We start from the raw sequence: 17,330 nt of genomic DNA, 5'->3' as shown, positions 1-17,330 counted from the left end.
GCTGGTGACACCACACACAAACTTTAGGCGGCAAATAGGAAGGATCAGCACCTATTTTGGAGTCAGGAAGCCAATGAGGTACAGCTCCTCAATTCTGCTTCTATTTTTTTTTTTTTTTTTTTTTTTTTTTTGAGACAGGGTCTTGTTCTGTCACCCTAGGCTGGAGTGCAGTGGTGATCTCAGCTCACTGCAGGCTTGACCTCCTGGGCCCAAGCGATCCTCCTGCCTGGACCTCCCAAAAGTGTTGGGATTACAGGCATGAGCCACTGCACCCAGCTTGCTTCTAATTTTCCTACCCAGGCTGTTTTAAACCAAGTTATCCAGCTAAGTTAAATGTGCCCAAATGGAAAACATCTAAATCTTCTGCTGCCCATTCTTCCTGTGTCTTTGTGTTGACAAACCTCTAACCTTCCACGTCTTTGTGTTGACAAACCTCTCCATGGGTGGTGCCTCTGACCCTATCCCAGCATGCCTTAGGATGCTCATCTCCTTGCTGTCTGCCATCCCCTCCCAAAACTAAATGTAGGCTCTGTCTTTTCTTCCTAGTTTGAGGTTCTTCTCCCAGTGTCCAAAGTGATCAATACGCCTAGAGTAGATGCTGCTGAAGAGGCAAAGAAGTAATCCCCCCACCTGGAAGCAAAGGCTGTGGGTTGGAGGGGGAAACGGGTATGAGGGCTGATGATAAACCCAGGGAGTAAAGGCTCCTGAGGCATATTCCTATGTTTGCTCTCTGGAGAGATGGGCTAAATTGTTTATCTTTTAAAAACCAGGTGATTAAAAAGTTGTATTTTAGTATTACACTGATAGAAATTTAGGATAATCTCTTCTAAAGCCTATTTGGTCTCCAGAAGAGTTAGATACTTGAACAAGAGTGGACAGAGTAAGATACCTAGCTATAGCAACGGCAGTCACAAACTGTTCTGTGGTTTTAATCTTCCTATCTCTGATTTAGAAGTATGAAGTGATCATATTTAATCTTTCTGCTCCTGCTAAAAAATACTAATGCTATAACATCATTTAGGTTATAGAAAGTTTGTGCTTATAGCCCTTACATTCTTTATGACTGAAATGTGTATCTTTCCTCATGACTGATAATTATCTCCCAATTTGGTCACTTATGCTAACTGCTATTTTATTAAACTTGAAATTTTAGGTTGGGAAGCAAAGGGAAACCACCAGGCATCCCCTTTGTTTCTAGGGAGAAAAGACTAACTTGTCCCATCTGCTCATTTGCTTATGGAGCTAAAAGTAAGACTCCCAGTCCTAGGAGTGTTCTGTTCCTGTTGCATGGTTAAGAAGTGAAAAGAAGAAGTGAATTAAAAGATGAAAGGGCTTTTAAATAGCCAGCAACTCTCTACCATCTGTTTTGGTAAGAGCTAGCACCTCTTGTTCTCTTTAGACCCTGGAGGGAATAAAACAGAATCAGTGGTTCCAGGATCCTTCAGAGCCAAAAGACTCCAATACCACAGTCTTGACCTTTGCCCTTCCTGCTTCTGAAACTGGAGAATGGCTTCTACCAGCAGCCTAAGGCAGACGTAGGTCATACCTATCCCTGGGCAGTGAGCTGAGCTCCTAGAGACTGAGTTGTGCTGGACTTCAGAATTCTAAGCATTAATGATTCCTTGCTGTTATAATTCTTGCTCATCAGGTTCAACTGCTTTATCCCTCTGAGGTTTGCAAATGAGGATGGAGAAGGCACTGAGAAGTGGACCAGTGAGCTGAGCTCACCCTTTGTATGAGTGGATTTTTGGTTTCTTTTTTTTTTTGAGATGGAGTCTTGCTGTGTCGCCCAGGCTGGGGTACAATGGCGTGATCTCAGCTCACTGCAACCTCCACCTCCTCGGTTCAAGAGATGATCCTGCCTCAGCCTCCTGGGTAGCTGGGATTACAGGCGTGCGCCACCACACCCGGCTAATTTTTCTCTTTTTAGTAGAGACAGGGTTTCACTACGTCAGGCTGGTCTCGAACTCCTGACCTTGTGATCTGCCTGCCTCGGCCTCCCGAAGTGCTGGGATTACAGGTGTGAGCCGCCATGCCTGGCATGAGTGGAATTTTAGTGTTAAATCTCTTCCTGACTCTGGGTTCAGTAGGTCCCTCCTCTTCTGTTACCCTCCTGGTTCTCTCTGCTCACCAACCACCTGTGTGTGCCAAACTAGAAAAAGGAAATAATTTACACCCCTGCCCCAACAGCTCCTTCCCTCCTTCTGGGGGCTTCTGTGTCCACCAAACTTTGGGTCTTAGAACTGTGGCTAGAAGATAAAAGGGAGGAGTTTGAGTCAGAGCCTTTATGTCCCCAAACCCACCCCCCTCTGAGTATTAAACTACAGTGGCATTGTCCCTCAAACTCCCCTCTGCTTTGGCTCCAGAGTCTTCCTCCTCTTCTTTCAGACTGGACAGGGTGGCTGTTGTTATTGGTGAAGATAGGCATCTAGCCAGAGCTGCCCTGACTCCTTTAGTGAGCTGCAGGAACAAAATGGGGGCAGACAGTGAGGGAGGCAAGCGGAGCTGAACCCACCAGAGATGCAGCAGTGAGGTTAAGGCCTTCTTCCAGCTGGAGGCTTTCCTCCCCTCTACTTTAGAGAAAGCTAGCTTGGGCCATGGTACTGAGGGGAACCCCAGTGAGGGCAAAGGCCTGACCTGGCCACAGGACCAATAAAGAATCCTGCCTTTGCCATGGTGAACTCCATCCCACACGACTGGGAATACCTTCTGTTCACTCCCCACCCTACATGTCATCATTTCCATTGCCCTGCCCTCTTCCCTCCCTACCGGCCATCTTCTTGGGCTCAGATACTCACTGGATGATGTCGGCGAAGGCTGATAGCAGGGGCTTGGACTGGTACTCTATGCCATGCTTGGCACACAAGGACTGCACCAGGGGAGCCACTTTGTGGTAATTGTGTCGAGGCATCATGGGAAAAAGACTTCAGGGAGAACGAACAGCAGGGAGTCAGTGGTTCCTGCTTCTCTGCTCCCACCTGTACCCTACACTTATACCCTCCCCAGGACCCTGCTTCCCCAGGCTCCCTACTCACTGGTGCTCAATCTGGAAGTTGAGGTGTCCACTGAACCAGTCATTGAAGGCAGACTTGTGGACATTGCATGTGGCCTGGAGCTGGAGGAAAAGGTCAGGGGAGAGCATGTTGAGTATCAGATGGAAAGGCCAGCCCAGCATTCTCCAGGTAAAGCTGGGTGAGGCAGGGACGTGAGACTGTCTTGGTCACTCCCTTCACATGGTAGCAGAACAAGAGCCTCAGGCTAATGAGAAAATGCTGTTTGGGGGACTTTTTGTTTTTGCTATTTTCACCTACCCACCCTTTTCAATAGTTATGTTATGCTCCAGTCTTCTGAGTGACTGTCCCTTACCTGGGTGGAAACCCAGTCCATGTTCCGGTCATGATCAATGTGCATGGGTATATGGTTCATCTGTGTCACCCACACAAACCAGTTGCTTTCCAGGAACCTGTTGAATGTTACACAGACAAAAACAGTATACACAGAGCCCAGAATTCGGATTTCCCCCTCAGATAACTGCTCCAGCCTATCTACTTTCCCAAGCCAACTCCTGAAACACCCACTGTTACCCAAAGCCCCAGCACGGCCCCTAGACCAGACTGGTCACTCCCCAACATTTCTTTCACCAGTCCCTACCCGCCCCCACCAAATACTACCTGACTATGAAGTAAAGGCCCAGGAAGGCTTTCAGTCCCAATAGTGGCACATAAGTGAGGAGTAAGCGGATGTAGAAGGTGATCATCCAGGCCAAGTCCTATAGTGAGGAAAGCAGTGAGCATAACAGTCACGAACAGCTCTTCTCTTCCTGTCACCAGCTCTTTCTTTGTATGGTGCAGCCATTCTCCTGGGTATCCAGACTCAGTCGTCTTCAGCTTCTCAGGGGTCCAATCCTGCAATATCTAGTGCCACTGCTCCTTTCTTCCATTCCCATTGGCACCCCCCAGCTCTTCTTGCTGTCCCCTTCAAAAGTACCAAGGCCTACAAGGTCTCCTTGCCTCTAGCTCTTCCCAGCCAATTTAAATCCTTCAGCATGCTGCCAAATGAATCTTCCAGGACCATGGCTCAGTCCATGCCAGTGCCCTGATGAAATCTCTCATTGCTTTTCTGTACACTGAACCAAGCACCATACTCTTCCCCTGACACTAGTCCTCCACAATATGTCTGGTTGTCAAACTTACCCCTCATTTCCAGCTTTTCTGCTTGAAGTTCATCCCCACTGCCCCACCTCTGCCTGTCAGAAACCCCGCCCAGCCTCAAGGCCAGCTAGAAAAGTGACTTTACAAAGCCAGGTGCAGTCAGGCCCCTTTTGGAGTCCCCAGAACCTATTGCCTGTACCTCTTTTCTGATTTAACAACCACATTCTGCTTCATCAGAAGTTTCCTTGAAAGTAGGTATTATCATTCATCTTGCCCATTCCCAACTCAGCCCCCTGGCATTATGCCCAGTACAAGAACCTCTGGAGACACTGGCTGCATGAAATTGCACATTGGGAATCAGGCTGCCTGCTAAGCTCAAATCATTTTGTCCCACTTAGAGAAGGCAAGGATCTGTGTCTGCTTCTATTAGTTTGCTCTAAATTAGGCCTGGAGTCAGCCTCAGTTTCCCCTGGGGAATCCCTATGCCCTACTCTGGGTGCTGGAGACAAGGATGTGGGCTTCTTGGGTCATGGATACTCACCACCCACTTCTTTCGCTGGATAACAAAATAGAAAACATACCACTGGAAGAAGAAAGGCACCAAGGCTGGGGGCCCAACTGGGGAGGAAACCAAGACAAAGAGGAGGCGTGAGCACAAGACGGTCATGAAAGGGCCAGTTGATGCTGGAGAGATGGCCTCTAGCAGGGGACTGCCTCTTGCGATCATCCCTTCTGTCTCCCCTCCAGCTGCTTGAGTGCTCTGCAATCCACTGGAACCAGCAGGCACCGAAGGTGGGCATAAATCCAAGTATGGGGAGGGCAAAAACTCTTAAGAGGATGCCAGGGAAGGTGAGGGGCGTGAGTGGCACTCTTCAGTGACAGGCAGCCTGGGAACTCAGGCCTCACGCATGGGACTTGCTCTGCTCCCACACCTTTATTATTTTTCATTTTTCTTCACTTCCCTATATACACACTTCATGGATCCCACACCTTTAAAAGGGTGCCAATACTCTCTTACTTACCTTGGCCACAGTCCTGTCCCTACAGTCATCTGCCCTTTGTTCCTGGCAGCTCCACCATGCAGGTGAAGGGGCAGGAGCAGGAAAGTGTGTGTGTGTTGGGAAGGACCCTATGGATCCTTCACAGGCTGTGAAGCTCACTTCCTTAGACTAGGGAGATGGGCTTGTGCCACCCCAATCTGAAGCCCTGGAGGTCAGTTGTGGGAAGGAACTGAGGGGTCTCTCTTGAAAGAAAACTGGGAGTTGAAGAAGTGTTGCATTCTACATGCTGCCTCATTTCCTTTTCTGTAGCCCTTCTCTGTGGCACCTGATGCTACCCATAACTCCTAGTATGACAATGACCACCCATGGCTCCTCCATCTTGATGTGCCATGGATTCTAAAATCATTTCTTCCAGAGGTCTCTGCTCTACCCTTCTGCCCCATCCACCTTTCTCTATTAGTGATAGTTGGTGACAGGCAGTTAGGATGAATTCCTTCAAACTAAAATAAGATCAGTGGACTCCTTCCCTTCCTTCTTTAAAAAATTTGAAAATTTAAAGGCGTTTAAAGCTCATTTTAGGCATTATGGAGCAGAGTTGTTGTTTTAAGAAACAGGATCTCACTCCATTGCCCAGGCTGGAGTGCAGTGGCACAATCAGAGCTTACTGCAGCCTCAAACTCCTGGGCTCAAAGGATGCTCCCACCTCAGTTTCCCTAGTAGCTGGGACAGACTTTTAAAGCTGGGAATATATGGAATCATCAGAAAGATCTCTCAGTTCTAACAGCAATTCCTGTCTCCTCCAGACCCATCCTTCCAGAACTATCCGTACCTTTGTTCCTCTGGGGGTTGGACTGGGCTCTACCAGGTTACCTTGGCCCATCTTGACAAAGTTTAAGATAAGGTTGAGGGTAAAGCAAAAGGCCTCTCTACACTCCAAACACCCAGCTTCCTAGTGGAAACTGGGGTTGGATGGGAGGAACTAGTTTGCCCCCAACCAAATAACCTTCAGCCAATCATCAGCCTAACTTCACTTCACTCAGTTGAAATGGCAAACTGCTCTCAAGCAGGGAGTAACTGGGGGTGGGGGTGGGGTACTTCCTGTAGCCTCTTTCCTTAAAATACCATAATCTCTTGGAGAGCCACATCCTCCTCATTCCCTCAGCATTCCCTCCTGAGGCAACTCCCCTGTGTTGGATGGGGACACTCACTCAGGAAGAAGTATTTGTGCTGGTGGTTGTACGGCATGTATTTTTTCTTCTGTTTCCCAAGCTGTGAAGAAAAGCAAACACATGAGCATTCAGAGACCAGTGATTCCTCCCTCTGTGACCTTGACCTTTCCCTGCTTGGAAGTTTAGGCCTCCTCCAGGGCTGACAGTTTGTTGGTGCTATTGGAAAGCTCCAAGAGGCCCAGCCTTACCTGCAGCACATGGAACATGAAGCCCTAGGCTGTAATCTGCAGAGCGTGTCACACCATGGCCTGCAGCTGGATGGCCCATGCTCACATGAGGGATGTGCCCAGCACAGTCTACAGGACCACAGGCCCTCTTGTGTTCATTCTCTTTGTCATAAGGTTTCCAGGCCCCACTACCCTCTCCCCCTTTCTCCCATCGTGCTTATTTATTTATTTATTTTTTAGACAGAGTCTCACTCTTGTTGCCCAGGCTCGAGAGCAATGGCACGATCTTGGCTCACCACAACTTCCGCCTCCCTGGGTTCAAGTGACTCTCCTGCCTCAGCCTCCCGAGTAGCTAGGATTACAGGCATTTGCCACCACACCCAGCTAATTTTGTATTTTTAGTAGAGATGGGGTTTCTCCATGTTGTTCAGGCTGGTCTCGAAGTCCTGACCTCAGGTGATCCACCCACCTTGGCCTCCCAAAGTGCTGGGATTACAGGTGTGAGCCACTGTGCCCAGCCGCCGTCGTACTTTTTGACATCAGAATGTCCATGGACAACCATATCTGCCCCTATACAGGTTAAGTATTCCCTCTATATCCAGCCCCTAACCCTCCCCATCAAAATCTTTTGGTCTCTTGACTTCAACATGGTCTCTAGACTTCAGGGGATTTTATCAAATCCCCTGAAGGCTAGTTTGGCAAATATTTCTGGAAAAGACACCAAGAACAATTTGGCAATCTGAAGGTTCTAGCAGTTTTCCCCAGTAGGTGGTGGTTATTTTTTATAAGCCGAGCTGCTGAAGAGACGGGCTGGGGCCACCATGTCACCCAGCCAGCCTAGAACCCCTGGTGTGGGCTCACAAACCAGACAGCAAAGTTCTGCTGTCTCACTCCATGACTGTCTGTATCGCACTCCAATTAGTTCAGGTAACCAGACAACCACAAGGGTATAAGAGGAGCACTCAACCCCTGAGCAGAGCTCTAGCTCACCCTTCCATGTGTCCACAGTTCATTTATTGAGAGCTTATTCTGTGCAAGGCACTTCAGCTAGATGAAGCATGCTTTCTACATTAACAGATTCAAGTACTTGAGCACCTACTGTGTGCCAAGCTATGTTTTAGATGCTCAGGATACAGAGGTGAACAATATAGACTTCCCACCCTCTTGGAGCTTATAACCTTAGGGGATGAAGCTAGTGATAAATTTGTAAACAGAGACCGGGTGCAGTGGCTCACACCTGTAATCCCAGCACTTTGGGAGGCTGAGGTGGGTGGACTGCATGAGCCCAGAAGTTTGAGACCAGCCTGGGCAACATGGCAAAACCACATCTCTACTAAAAACACAAAAATTAGCTAGGCTTGGTGGCACACACCTGTAGTCCCAGCTAGTCAGGAAGCTGAGGCAGGAGAATCTCTTGAACTTGGGAGGTGGAGATTGTAGTGAGCTGAGGCCGCACCATTGCACTCCAACCTGGGTGACAGAGCGAGACTCTGTCTCAAAAAAAAAAAAAAAAAAAAAAAAAAATTGGGACTCAAAGTAGCCTTTCTTCACCCCTGCCAGCTATGAGGCTGAGGATGGGCTGCCTGTTAGTGAATGCCTGGGCAATAGGCTGCTTGGTTCCATCCCTTTGGGGATGTTGATGCCTGTGCTGACCCCATGACATCCACATCAGTGCCTCTCAAAAATTCCTGGAGGACAAGGAGGGGCAGGGGACACTGACCTAAATAGAACCCTTCTGACCACCAAGGGTCTAAACATAATGGGGCAAGTTATAGGGGTCATAAAGGCATTTGCCATTCAAGGAGGAAGCAATGGATGGGGCTCCTTTCCGTAACAGTTCCACAATAGGAGGCCACCCTGGTGGGGTGGGGCTCTGCCCCACTCATCCCACCAAACAAGGGTGCCCCTCTTTCAATTTTCCCTCAGTTAATGTTGCTGAAGATGGGGTGATTCTCACCACCACATCCAGGTCCTCAGCAAGCCTTGTTTACACTGCCTCCAAAACATATCCCAAATCCATTGGCTTCACCTGCTCCTCCCTGGTCTGGTCTGGACTCGCTCCAGCCTCCTCTCTGAGGTTATATCTGTGATTATACCTACCTTCTATAATTCATCCTCTCCACCTCCAGCCAGAGCAAGCCTTTTAAAGTGCAAAGCAGATTGCTATACCCACCAGAAACCCTCCAGTGACTTCCCATTGCTATTGGAATAAAACCCAAACTTCTTACCACACCATTTCCATGGCTTTCTAAGGCCCTACATGATCTGGCCCCTCCCTAGTTTTCTGGTCTTCTCATTTTCTCATTGCTTACTGTCTCTGAACATCCAGGAGCCTTTGTACTTGACTGTTCTCTCTGTTCCAAATGTTCCTTCCCTGAATTTTTGCAGTGCTGGCCCTTTTCATCATTCAGGTCTCAATTCAGATGTCAGCACCTGAAGGAGGCCATATCTGGTCATGACTACCTCTCAGTTTCTGTCATATTTTACTTTTTTAAATCTGTAAGTCACCTTGAGCTCTGTTTACAATATTTTTTGGTTTTAATCTTTTTAAAAAATTATTATTTTTTTTACACACAGGGTCACGCTGTTATCCAGGCTGGAGTGCAGTGGCGTGATCATACTGCAGCCTTCACCTCCTGGGCTCAAGCGATGCTCCCACCTCAGCCTCCCAAGTAGCTGGGACCACTGGCACGTGCCAGTCGCGTCCCTTCATTCTCTATTTTTTATGTCTGCTGATAGGAATTTCCTGAAAACCCAAGTACCAGGAAACAGTAAAGGTGGTGGTGTGAGACGGTTCCCCTCCACTTAACCTGCCCGTGTCTTTTTTTAAACCCTCTGTAGTGACAGTAGAAATGCACAAGCCCCATGCTACTGCCCAGCAAATAACCACACTGCCCTTGAAGCAGCCACGGGAGTCAGACCCACAGGGCTGCTTCATCATCCACACAGTACTGACCGTAATGGTATCGGACATATAACAAGCCCAAGTCCATGCTCATGAGATGGGAAAATAAGAGCATTATGGACAGGTGGGGCATGAGCCTCAAGCTATGAGCTCCTCATGCCTGGCCAGCCAGTGCTGCCAAAGCCCTTTCAAAGTTCTCACGGTGAGATGAGAGCCAGGCTACCTTGGACTCATGCCTAGAACTGAAATGTTTTAACGACAAATTAATTCCTGGCAAGCTGAAACATCATAAAGTGGAGGAGGGGACCTGGAAGAACTCTGCAGCCTAGAGGCTTGGGACAAAGGGCTTTAAATTAACTTTCCAAAGATCTCTGCTGGCCTTTCAGAACCTTCCATTGCCTAATGCTCACTAAAAGTTCACCAGATCTCCACCCCCAGGCATTATTCCTTCAGCGGCTACATTATTTCTGCTTACAATCTCAGATGACAACTCAAACCCAATGCTGACCACCCAGGAAGTCAGGCTGGGGATCAGCAGGGTGAGAAGAAGTACTCAGTGAATGAATGTTCCAGATAACTGGACCTCAAAGAAGAGTCAGACAGTCCAACCCTAGACAGAGAAGACTGACAAGAAGGCTACCTAAGTGTGGGAGAGAAATACATAGTGCAAGGGAAATGCTTGCCTGGGACAAGAGTCAAAAAATCACCTCCAGGAGGTGCCATCAGCACCTTCAAGGATAGGCCATCTCATCCTTTGGATGCTTCTGGTCATCCTCTGGATCCTTTGCAAAATGAGGTGCCTTTTATGCAGTAACGGTTTGCTGACTGAACGGTCTAGGGAAGATGGTGATTCCCTTCTGGGCAGCCCCCATTTATTGCCTGTTGCCTTCTAGAACTTCCAAAATCGCAAAAGCCCCAGCTAGCCCAGCTCCAGTGTCTTGCCCACATTGACATTGTGGGCACCTTCCCCAACCCCCCTATGTTGGCTGCCTCCTATTCCCCAAGACCTTTCCACTGATACCTCCACTTACCTCTACAGACAGGATCTTCCCCAAGGCAAAGAAGAAGGGATGCATGTTGATGTCTGGGTCTTTGCCGAAGCAGTTGGGCTTGGCATGGTGCTGGAAGTGCATGTGGTTCCACCAACTGGCAGGGACCCCCTACAGAAAAGCAGGGACACGAGTATGAAAACCTTCCCCCAAGGCAGCCCTTCATTGCCTGGAGTTTCAGAGAGCCCCTCCCCATCCCACTGACCTTCAGGTGGCCAATCACAAAATGATGTACCAGATGGTTCCACTTTGAGGTGCTGAAGACCGACAGGTGCCCCAAGTCATGCTGCAGCCAGCCAGCCTGGATCTAGGTGAGAAGAGTCAATGCTGAGAGCAGCCCACCAGACCCAGTGTCCCCTTCACTGACCTCTGTGCCTCCTTCAGCCTTTCCCACTTCCTTCATCTGCTAAGGCCTATGATGCACCTCAGGAGTCAGGAAACATGGGGCCTAGTTCTGCCTCTGCCACTGACTCACACGTGAGTTGGGGCAAATCACCATCCCTTCTCTGTTCTTCAGTTTCGCCAGCTCCAAAGCTCATGACTTTTTTTCTTTTTCTTTTTTTTTTTTTTTTGAGACAGTTTTGTTCTTGTTGCCCAGGCCGGAGTGCAGTGGTGCAGTTTCAGATCACTGCAACCTCCACCTCTTGGATTCAAGTAATTCTCCTGCCTCAGCCTCCCAAGTAGCTGGGATTACAGGTGCCCGTCACCATGCCTGGCTAATTTTTTTGTATTTTTAGTAGAGTTGGGGGTTTCACCATGTTCGCCAGACTGGTCTCGAACTCCCAACCTCAGGTAATCTGCCCACCTCGGCCTCCCAAACTGCTGGGATAACAGGCGTGAGCCACCACACCTGGCCTGTTTTGAGAGCGAGTCCCGCTCTGTTGCCCAGGCTGGAGTGCAGTGGTGCCATCTCGGCTCACTGCAACCTCTGCTTCTCAGGTTCAAGCAATTCTCCTGCCTCGGCCTCCTGTGTAACTGGGATTACAGGCACCCGCCACCACTCCCAACTACTTGTTGTATTTTAATAGAGATGGGGTTTCACCATGTTGGCCAGGTGGTCTCAAACTCCTCACCGCAAATGATCTGCCCGCCTTGGCCTCCCAAGGTACTGGTATTACAGGCGTGAGCCACCGCGCCTTTTTGTATGTTTAGTAGAGGTGGAGTTTCACCACGTTGGCCAGGCTGGTCTTGAACTGGTCTCAAGTGATCCGACCACCTTGGCCTCTGAAAGTGCTGGGATTACAGGCATGAACCACCACGCCCGGCCTGAAGCCCAGGAGCTATGATGGACTGACATCTGGAATATAGAAAGGACTCAAACATGAGCAGAAGGCTTGCCAAATGGGTCCTGACAGTCAAGAATTAGTGCTCAATCATTATTAACATGTTGGGCAATGTCAGTGGTGGGGAGGGAGCCAGGCTTTGCTAAAAAACCAGAAATTTGGTTCTTGGCACAGGTGGGCTGTGGCAGAGGACAAACCATGTAGAAATAAGGGAACCCTCGGAGAAGCAGCTAAAAAGGCAGTGAGAGAAATGAAGATGCCCATGTGGCTAAAGAGCAGACAGGCCAAGACAGTGGAATGCATGTTCCTGCACTCTCCCGCATACCTTCAGATCTACCCTACTTGGAGGGCAGGAATTCTTGGCCTTCCTCAAACACCGAAGGAGCTTTCCCCAGGGATACTGAGTGCACTTGACAAGCCAAAGGCTCTCACCTGAGCTGCAGTGAGCAGCACGGCACAGAGAAGGAAGGGCAAAAAGGATGTCCCAAAGATCCAAAGGGTGAGCCAGGCTGCACCATCCAGCAGCAAGATGTGCAGCAGGTACAGCAGGAAGAACACATGGTTGGCCTTCATGAGCCCCATCTGCTCCACTGTGGCCCGCAGCTCCCGGAACTCATCAGTCAGCTCTTTCTGCAGAAGAGGAGGAGGAGCTGTTATTCTCATCTGCACCCCAACGCTACTGGAGACAAGGGCCCTCTCAGGCTCAAGGACCTCCCACTGAGGTAGCTGTAGAAGTCCACAGTCCTAGGCAAAGATACCACGACAATGAGGATGACAGAAGGAGGTGCTATGGGATAGTGCCTAAGAGTTCAGAGGACTTAAGTCCTTGCTCTGCCATTTACTAACTGTGTGATCCTTGGCTGTGTTGCTTAACCTCCCTGAGCCTGTTATCTCATCTGTAAATGTGTGAGAGTTATGAGTTTATGCTTGGCGCATAGTAAGTGCTCATACTGATGATGATGATAACGATGGAAGCCATGGTAGTGGCAGCCTTGGGGGAGCCATAGGTTGCAAAGTCATGCTCCCTTGGCCCTGTGACCTCAGGACTATGCAAAAGAAGCAGGGACCTCAAGATTCCCCAGAGCTACTACTGACTATGACTACTATGACTGTGATCCCATCTAGACTGTCCTATCTCCTCTCTGTCCCTCTCAACAACCAAGAGTTGCCACATAGCAAACACAGGGTCTCACATTCTTGGTGGGCTCAAAGCTGGGCTGCTCCGGAGACAGTTCTCCAATCAGGAGAGAGTTCATATACTTCTTCACAAGGCTCTTGTTGCTGTGGAAGGCCACAAAGGGATCCTGCAAGTGCGGGGAGAAGATGAAAGGTGAGGGAGCCAGCCCCCTGGACTCCGGCAGTGTTCACACCAAAGGCCATTCTCCTGCCTGCCGGAAGGCTGTACCCAAGTTGAAGTGAGAGGTGAAGCCAGATGGACTTCCTGGGTCGAGTGGGGACTTGAAGAACTTTTCTGTAGCTAGAGTTTTATAAAATGCACCAATCAGTGCTCTGTAAAAACACACCAATCCACGCTCTGTAGCTAGCTAGAGGTTTAGTAAAATGGACCAATCAGTAGGACATGGGCGGGGACAAATAAAGGAATAAAAGCTGCTCCCACCCCGTTCGCCGTGCCTCCCCCCCCCCCCCCCCCCCGCCCCCAGCAGCGGCAACCTGCTGCGGTCCCCTTCCACGCTGTGGAATCTTTGTTCTTTGCTCTTCACAGTAAATCTTGCTGCTGCTCACTCTTTGGGTCTGTGCCACCTGTAAGAGCTGTAACACTCACCACGAAGGTCTGTGGCTTCATTCTTGAAGTCAGCGAGACCACGAACCCACCCGAAGGAACCAACTCCCGACACAGAAGCACAGGCCATCTCCCTTGGCCCAGCTGCCTTTTGAGGGTGCTCATACCCTTCCCAGGTGTCCACAGTTTAAGATCACCCAGCATCTGCTCTAGTTAGAAGGGTGCATCAAGGAATGGGAAGCATTGGCTGAGGGGGACCACCAAGGAACACCTGCCTGGGCTGGCCTTTCTCCTGGGTGTGTCCACAGAGAGTTTTTGCCCAAGAATTTCGGTATAGGTGAGAAACAGGAGGGATGGGTGGGGCTGTATCGGGAGTTGGTTCCTTCAGGTGGGTTCCTCTCACTGACCAAGAATGAAGCCATGGACCTTTGCGGTGTTACAGCTCTTAAAGGTGGCACAGACCCAAAGAGTGAGCAGCAGCAAAATTTAGTGTGAAGAACAAAAGAACAAAGCTTCCACGGTGCTGAAGGGGACCCAGAGGGTTGCCGCAGCTGGCCGGGGGGGCCAGCTTTTATTCTCTTAGTTGCCCCTGCCCATGTCCTGCTGATTGGCCCATTTTACAAATCTCTAGCTAGCTACAGAGCGTCGATTGGTGCGATTTTACAGAGCACTGATTGGTGCATTTTACAAACCTCTAGCTAGCTACAGAAAAGTTCTCTAGGTCCCTACTAGACCCAGGAAGTTCAGCTGGTTTCACCTCTCAGGGCTATGAGACTTCCGTCTCTTCTTGCGGGTCTTTTAATAAGTCCCTTTCCTCTCTTAGCTAGAGTTCTCCAAAAACCACAAAGAGAAAGACTGCCCTACGTCCGAACTGGGGCACTTGCATTTCTTCCTTTTCCCTCCACCGTTGTTCTGGGTAGGGCTCCACATTTCCCTAAGCACTGTGGCCACCTCCTGCCCCAAGGCAGCTAATTTGGGTTGCGCAAGGTAAGGTCCATAGCGGTAAGATTCACGTCCACCGGTCAAGCAGCCCCAGGCCCTGTAAGCGATTCAGCGTGTGGGGCGGAGCCGGCGGCCGGTGGCACCACACATCCGGACCAATCGCCGTCCCCGCCGCGGCATCCCGCGCCCCAAATCACACTGCGGGAAGCCCCAGCGTTGGTGCCTGTTTCGTCTGCGCATGCGCTGGCCCACGCCTGCGCCCTCGGCCGCCGTCAGTGTTCCCGAGTGGTCGCTCTGGTTGAGCCGCGCAAGCTCTGGCCTCGCCTTGTAGGCTGGTCGCGTCAGAGGGTGGGGCGGGTCTTCGCCCCGCAGCGTCTAAGCTCTGCTGCGACGTTATGGGCACCCTGGTGACCCGCGGCACACTCTGGGACGCCAGGGTAGTGGATAGGGACAGTGGAGGGCGTCACGCTGCAGGGCACGAGATCAGAAAGGGATGCAAGAGGAGGGGACGCCATTCTGGCCGCCAAGGGGGAAACGTGGTGAAGCGAACGCCCGGACTTTCGAGTTCCCAGGGCTGAGTCCCCAGCACTCCAACCCAGCAGAGGCGCCGGGGCCTTAGCTCTGAGGGCTATGGTCTAGAAAGAGAAGCAGCAGACCCGGGGCTGTGGCGCGCGCCGACCCCACAGTGAGACCAAGGGAAGAAGGGACGGGACCCCGCGAAGGGCCTACGGCCCCAGAGCGTAAACAGCGGCCCGCTCCGCGGAATAGCTGAAGACCTCTCTAGCCTGCGGCTCAGTGGCCTCCCCGGCGAATCGAGGACAGCTCTGGGGGTCCTCGCTAAGTGTATGCCATTCCCAATCCCTTCTGTGCGCCTGCCGACGCTTGCCCTCCCCTAACAGTACTGTCCCTTTCGCGTCCTCCAGTCTTCACACGACGCAGCGGTCCCCAAGGCAGCGGTCTCCCCAAGCTTCCCGTTTCAGCCCCATCCTCGAGAATGGGCTCCTTTCCTGCTCCCTTTCCGCTCCTGCTGGCGAGTGGAGACCCGCATCTAGGTCCAGACGCGGCTGCGCTGCACCTCCTAGCCATCGAGACAGGATATGACTCCCTCCCCTGGCCACTGACTCCCTCCCTCCCCAGGCGGCCTGCATCCTTGCTCTCCTTCCTCCTAGCCCACCCAGCTCGGGGTCCTGTCCTCGCCCGGAGACCTGAGGCTCGGGGCTGCAGACGGAATGCACGACTGGGCGGCGGGGCCCTTTGTTTGTGTGTGCGTGTTGCTGGCCTCCATCCCCACTCCCCAGACTCCACTTCTCAGGGCCTCTCTCCCGCCTTTGCATCCCGCATCCGCAGGACACCCAATCACCGGGCAACAGGTATGTTCAGGCGCCTCCGGGCTTTCCTCCGAATTAGTCGGTGTTTGGCTCGGGGTGCGTAACTCTGTCTCGCCTGCACTCTGCCTCCGGTCCCGCCCTCTCCTGTGCCCCCGCCTGGCTGCGCTCACCGTGGCATCCTGCCCGGCGTAGTGGCTGATGACCCGGGAGCCCCCTGGATGCCGGCGGGTGAACTCGCTGATGTCGTACACCTTACGGTCGATCACTAGCCACCGCTCTTCGCACCCCGAGCGCTGCGCCACCTCGTCCCAGGTGAAGTAGCGCGGGGTAGGTCCCTGAACCGGGGTCTCGGCGGCCACCGGGTCGGGGGCCATGGCTGGCCTGGCGACGTCGGGCGCCGGCTCAGCAGGGGCTGTCAAGCGCGTGCTCGGGGTCCGCGGGCTCCGGGAGTGGGTTTGCTGGCGCGCGCCCAGCGCCAGCCGCTTGCGCGCGGGGTTTTCAGCACCGCGGCGCGGACCTCCGGTCCTCGCAGCGCGCGTTCCCATTGGCCGAGCCTCGTGGCGCGGGGAGCGAGACCCCGCCCCCCGGCGGGTCTTGGGCAACTCACAGCGGGGCGGCCAACACGCGCCCCCTCGCGGGCTCCCTAAAGGCGTCGCCGCCGGATTCCACTTCCTGACGTCAGGCGGGCGTCGCGGCGTTGGCTCCCAGAAGCGCCGCGGTGGGAATCGCGGTTCCCGTGCAGGCCTTCGGTGCGGGGCCCGGCCGGACCGGGTCTGGCGGGACCGCGCTCCAGGAGTGGATGGACGGAGGGTCCAGGGCTGCGGGGTGGCCGCAGGAAGGGTGGTCGGGGCCGGGGCCGAGGCTTTTCTGTGCACGAGGCTGCCCGGGCGGTCGCGGACATCATCTTTAGGCTGTGGATGCCGTCGCCGGGGTCTCCAGACGCTGACCCTCCAGGGATGGAAACTATTGCCTGCTCGCCACGTCGTCCCGCCAATTGTGCCGCCCGAAGTAGAAGCCTGAGAGCCCTTGAAAGTTGCAGTTATCTTGTGAACAACATATTTAGGGTTTCTTGGGCTTGGTGGTGGTTGGGGGAGGGCTGTTAAATACCCCACAATTTTTATAACCCTGTTGGCCTTTTTTTTAAATATATATTTTGAAAAAAAACACTGAGATCCTTCAGTGATGATCCTAGCATCTCCTGACCCTTAGGTGTTTCACCTGAAAAACCTGGGTCTTCAAGCTGAGGCATTTCTGTTCTAGCCTGGAGGTGCCTTGGAGGCCTGGGAGACATTTTAAGCAAAAGATTTGGCATTTAGATATCTGAGTTTTAGAAAGAGGAGTGGGAACGCACCCAAAAGTGGGGATGCCAGTTACGAAGCTGTTGCAGTTCTAAAGAGACCCAGAGTTTAGGTCTAAAATTTTATTTATTTCAACAAACACTATAAAGCACTTACTGCGTTTTGCAGACCTTAAGTCCATTTAATTCTCCTAACAACCCTATGAGGTAGGAACTATTAACCTCATTTACAGTGAA

The 17,330-nt window shown here is 51.7% G+C and overlaps 1 protein-coding gene across 1 annotated transcript; it reads right to left on the bottom strand.

Annotated features, from left to right (window-relative positions):
• Positions 1 to 2,270: 2,270 nt before the first annotated feature.
• Positions 2,271 to 16,549, bottom strand: FADS1 (fatty acid desaturase 1). The gene is made up of 12 exons (XM_025356194.1): positions 15,967 to 16,549; positions 12,979 to 13,089; positions 12,218 to 12,415; positions 10,708 to 10,809; positions 10,485 to 10,613; positions 6,361 to 6,421; positions 4,693 to 4,769; positions 3,672 to 3,769; positions 3,367 to 3,463; positions 3,036 to 3,115; positions 2,799 to 2,924; positions 2,271 to 2,460 (listed from the first exon to the last, which is right to left on the bottom strand). Exons 1-12 carry the CDS (start codon positions 16,339 to 16,341, stop codon positions 2,409 to 2,411), a joined length of 1,506 nt encoding a protein of 501 aa, XP_025211979.1. The 5' UTR covers positions 16,342 to 16,549; the 3' UTR covers positions 2,271 to 2,408.
• Positions 16,550 to 17,330: the final 781 nt, after the last annotated feature.

The sequence above is a fragment of the Theropithecus gelada genome, chromosome 14 (genome assembly GCF_003255815.1).
Source record: "Theropithecus gelada isolate Dixy chromosome 14, Tgel_1.0, whole genome shotgun sequence".
Taxonomy (NCBI): Eukaryota; Metazoa; Chordata; class Mammalia; order Primates; family Cercopithecidae; genus Theropithecus; species Theropithecus gelada.
Note: the sequence above shows the minus strand (reverse complement) of the source record. Positions and strands in the feature narration are given on the sequence as shown.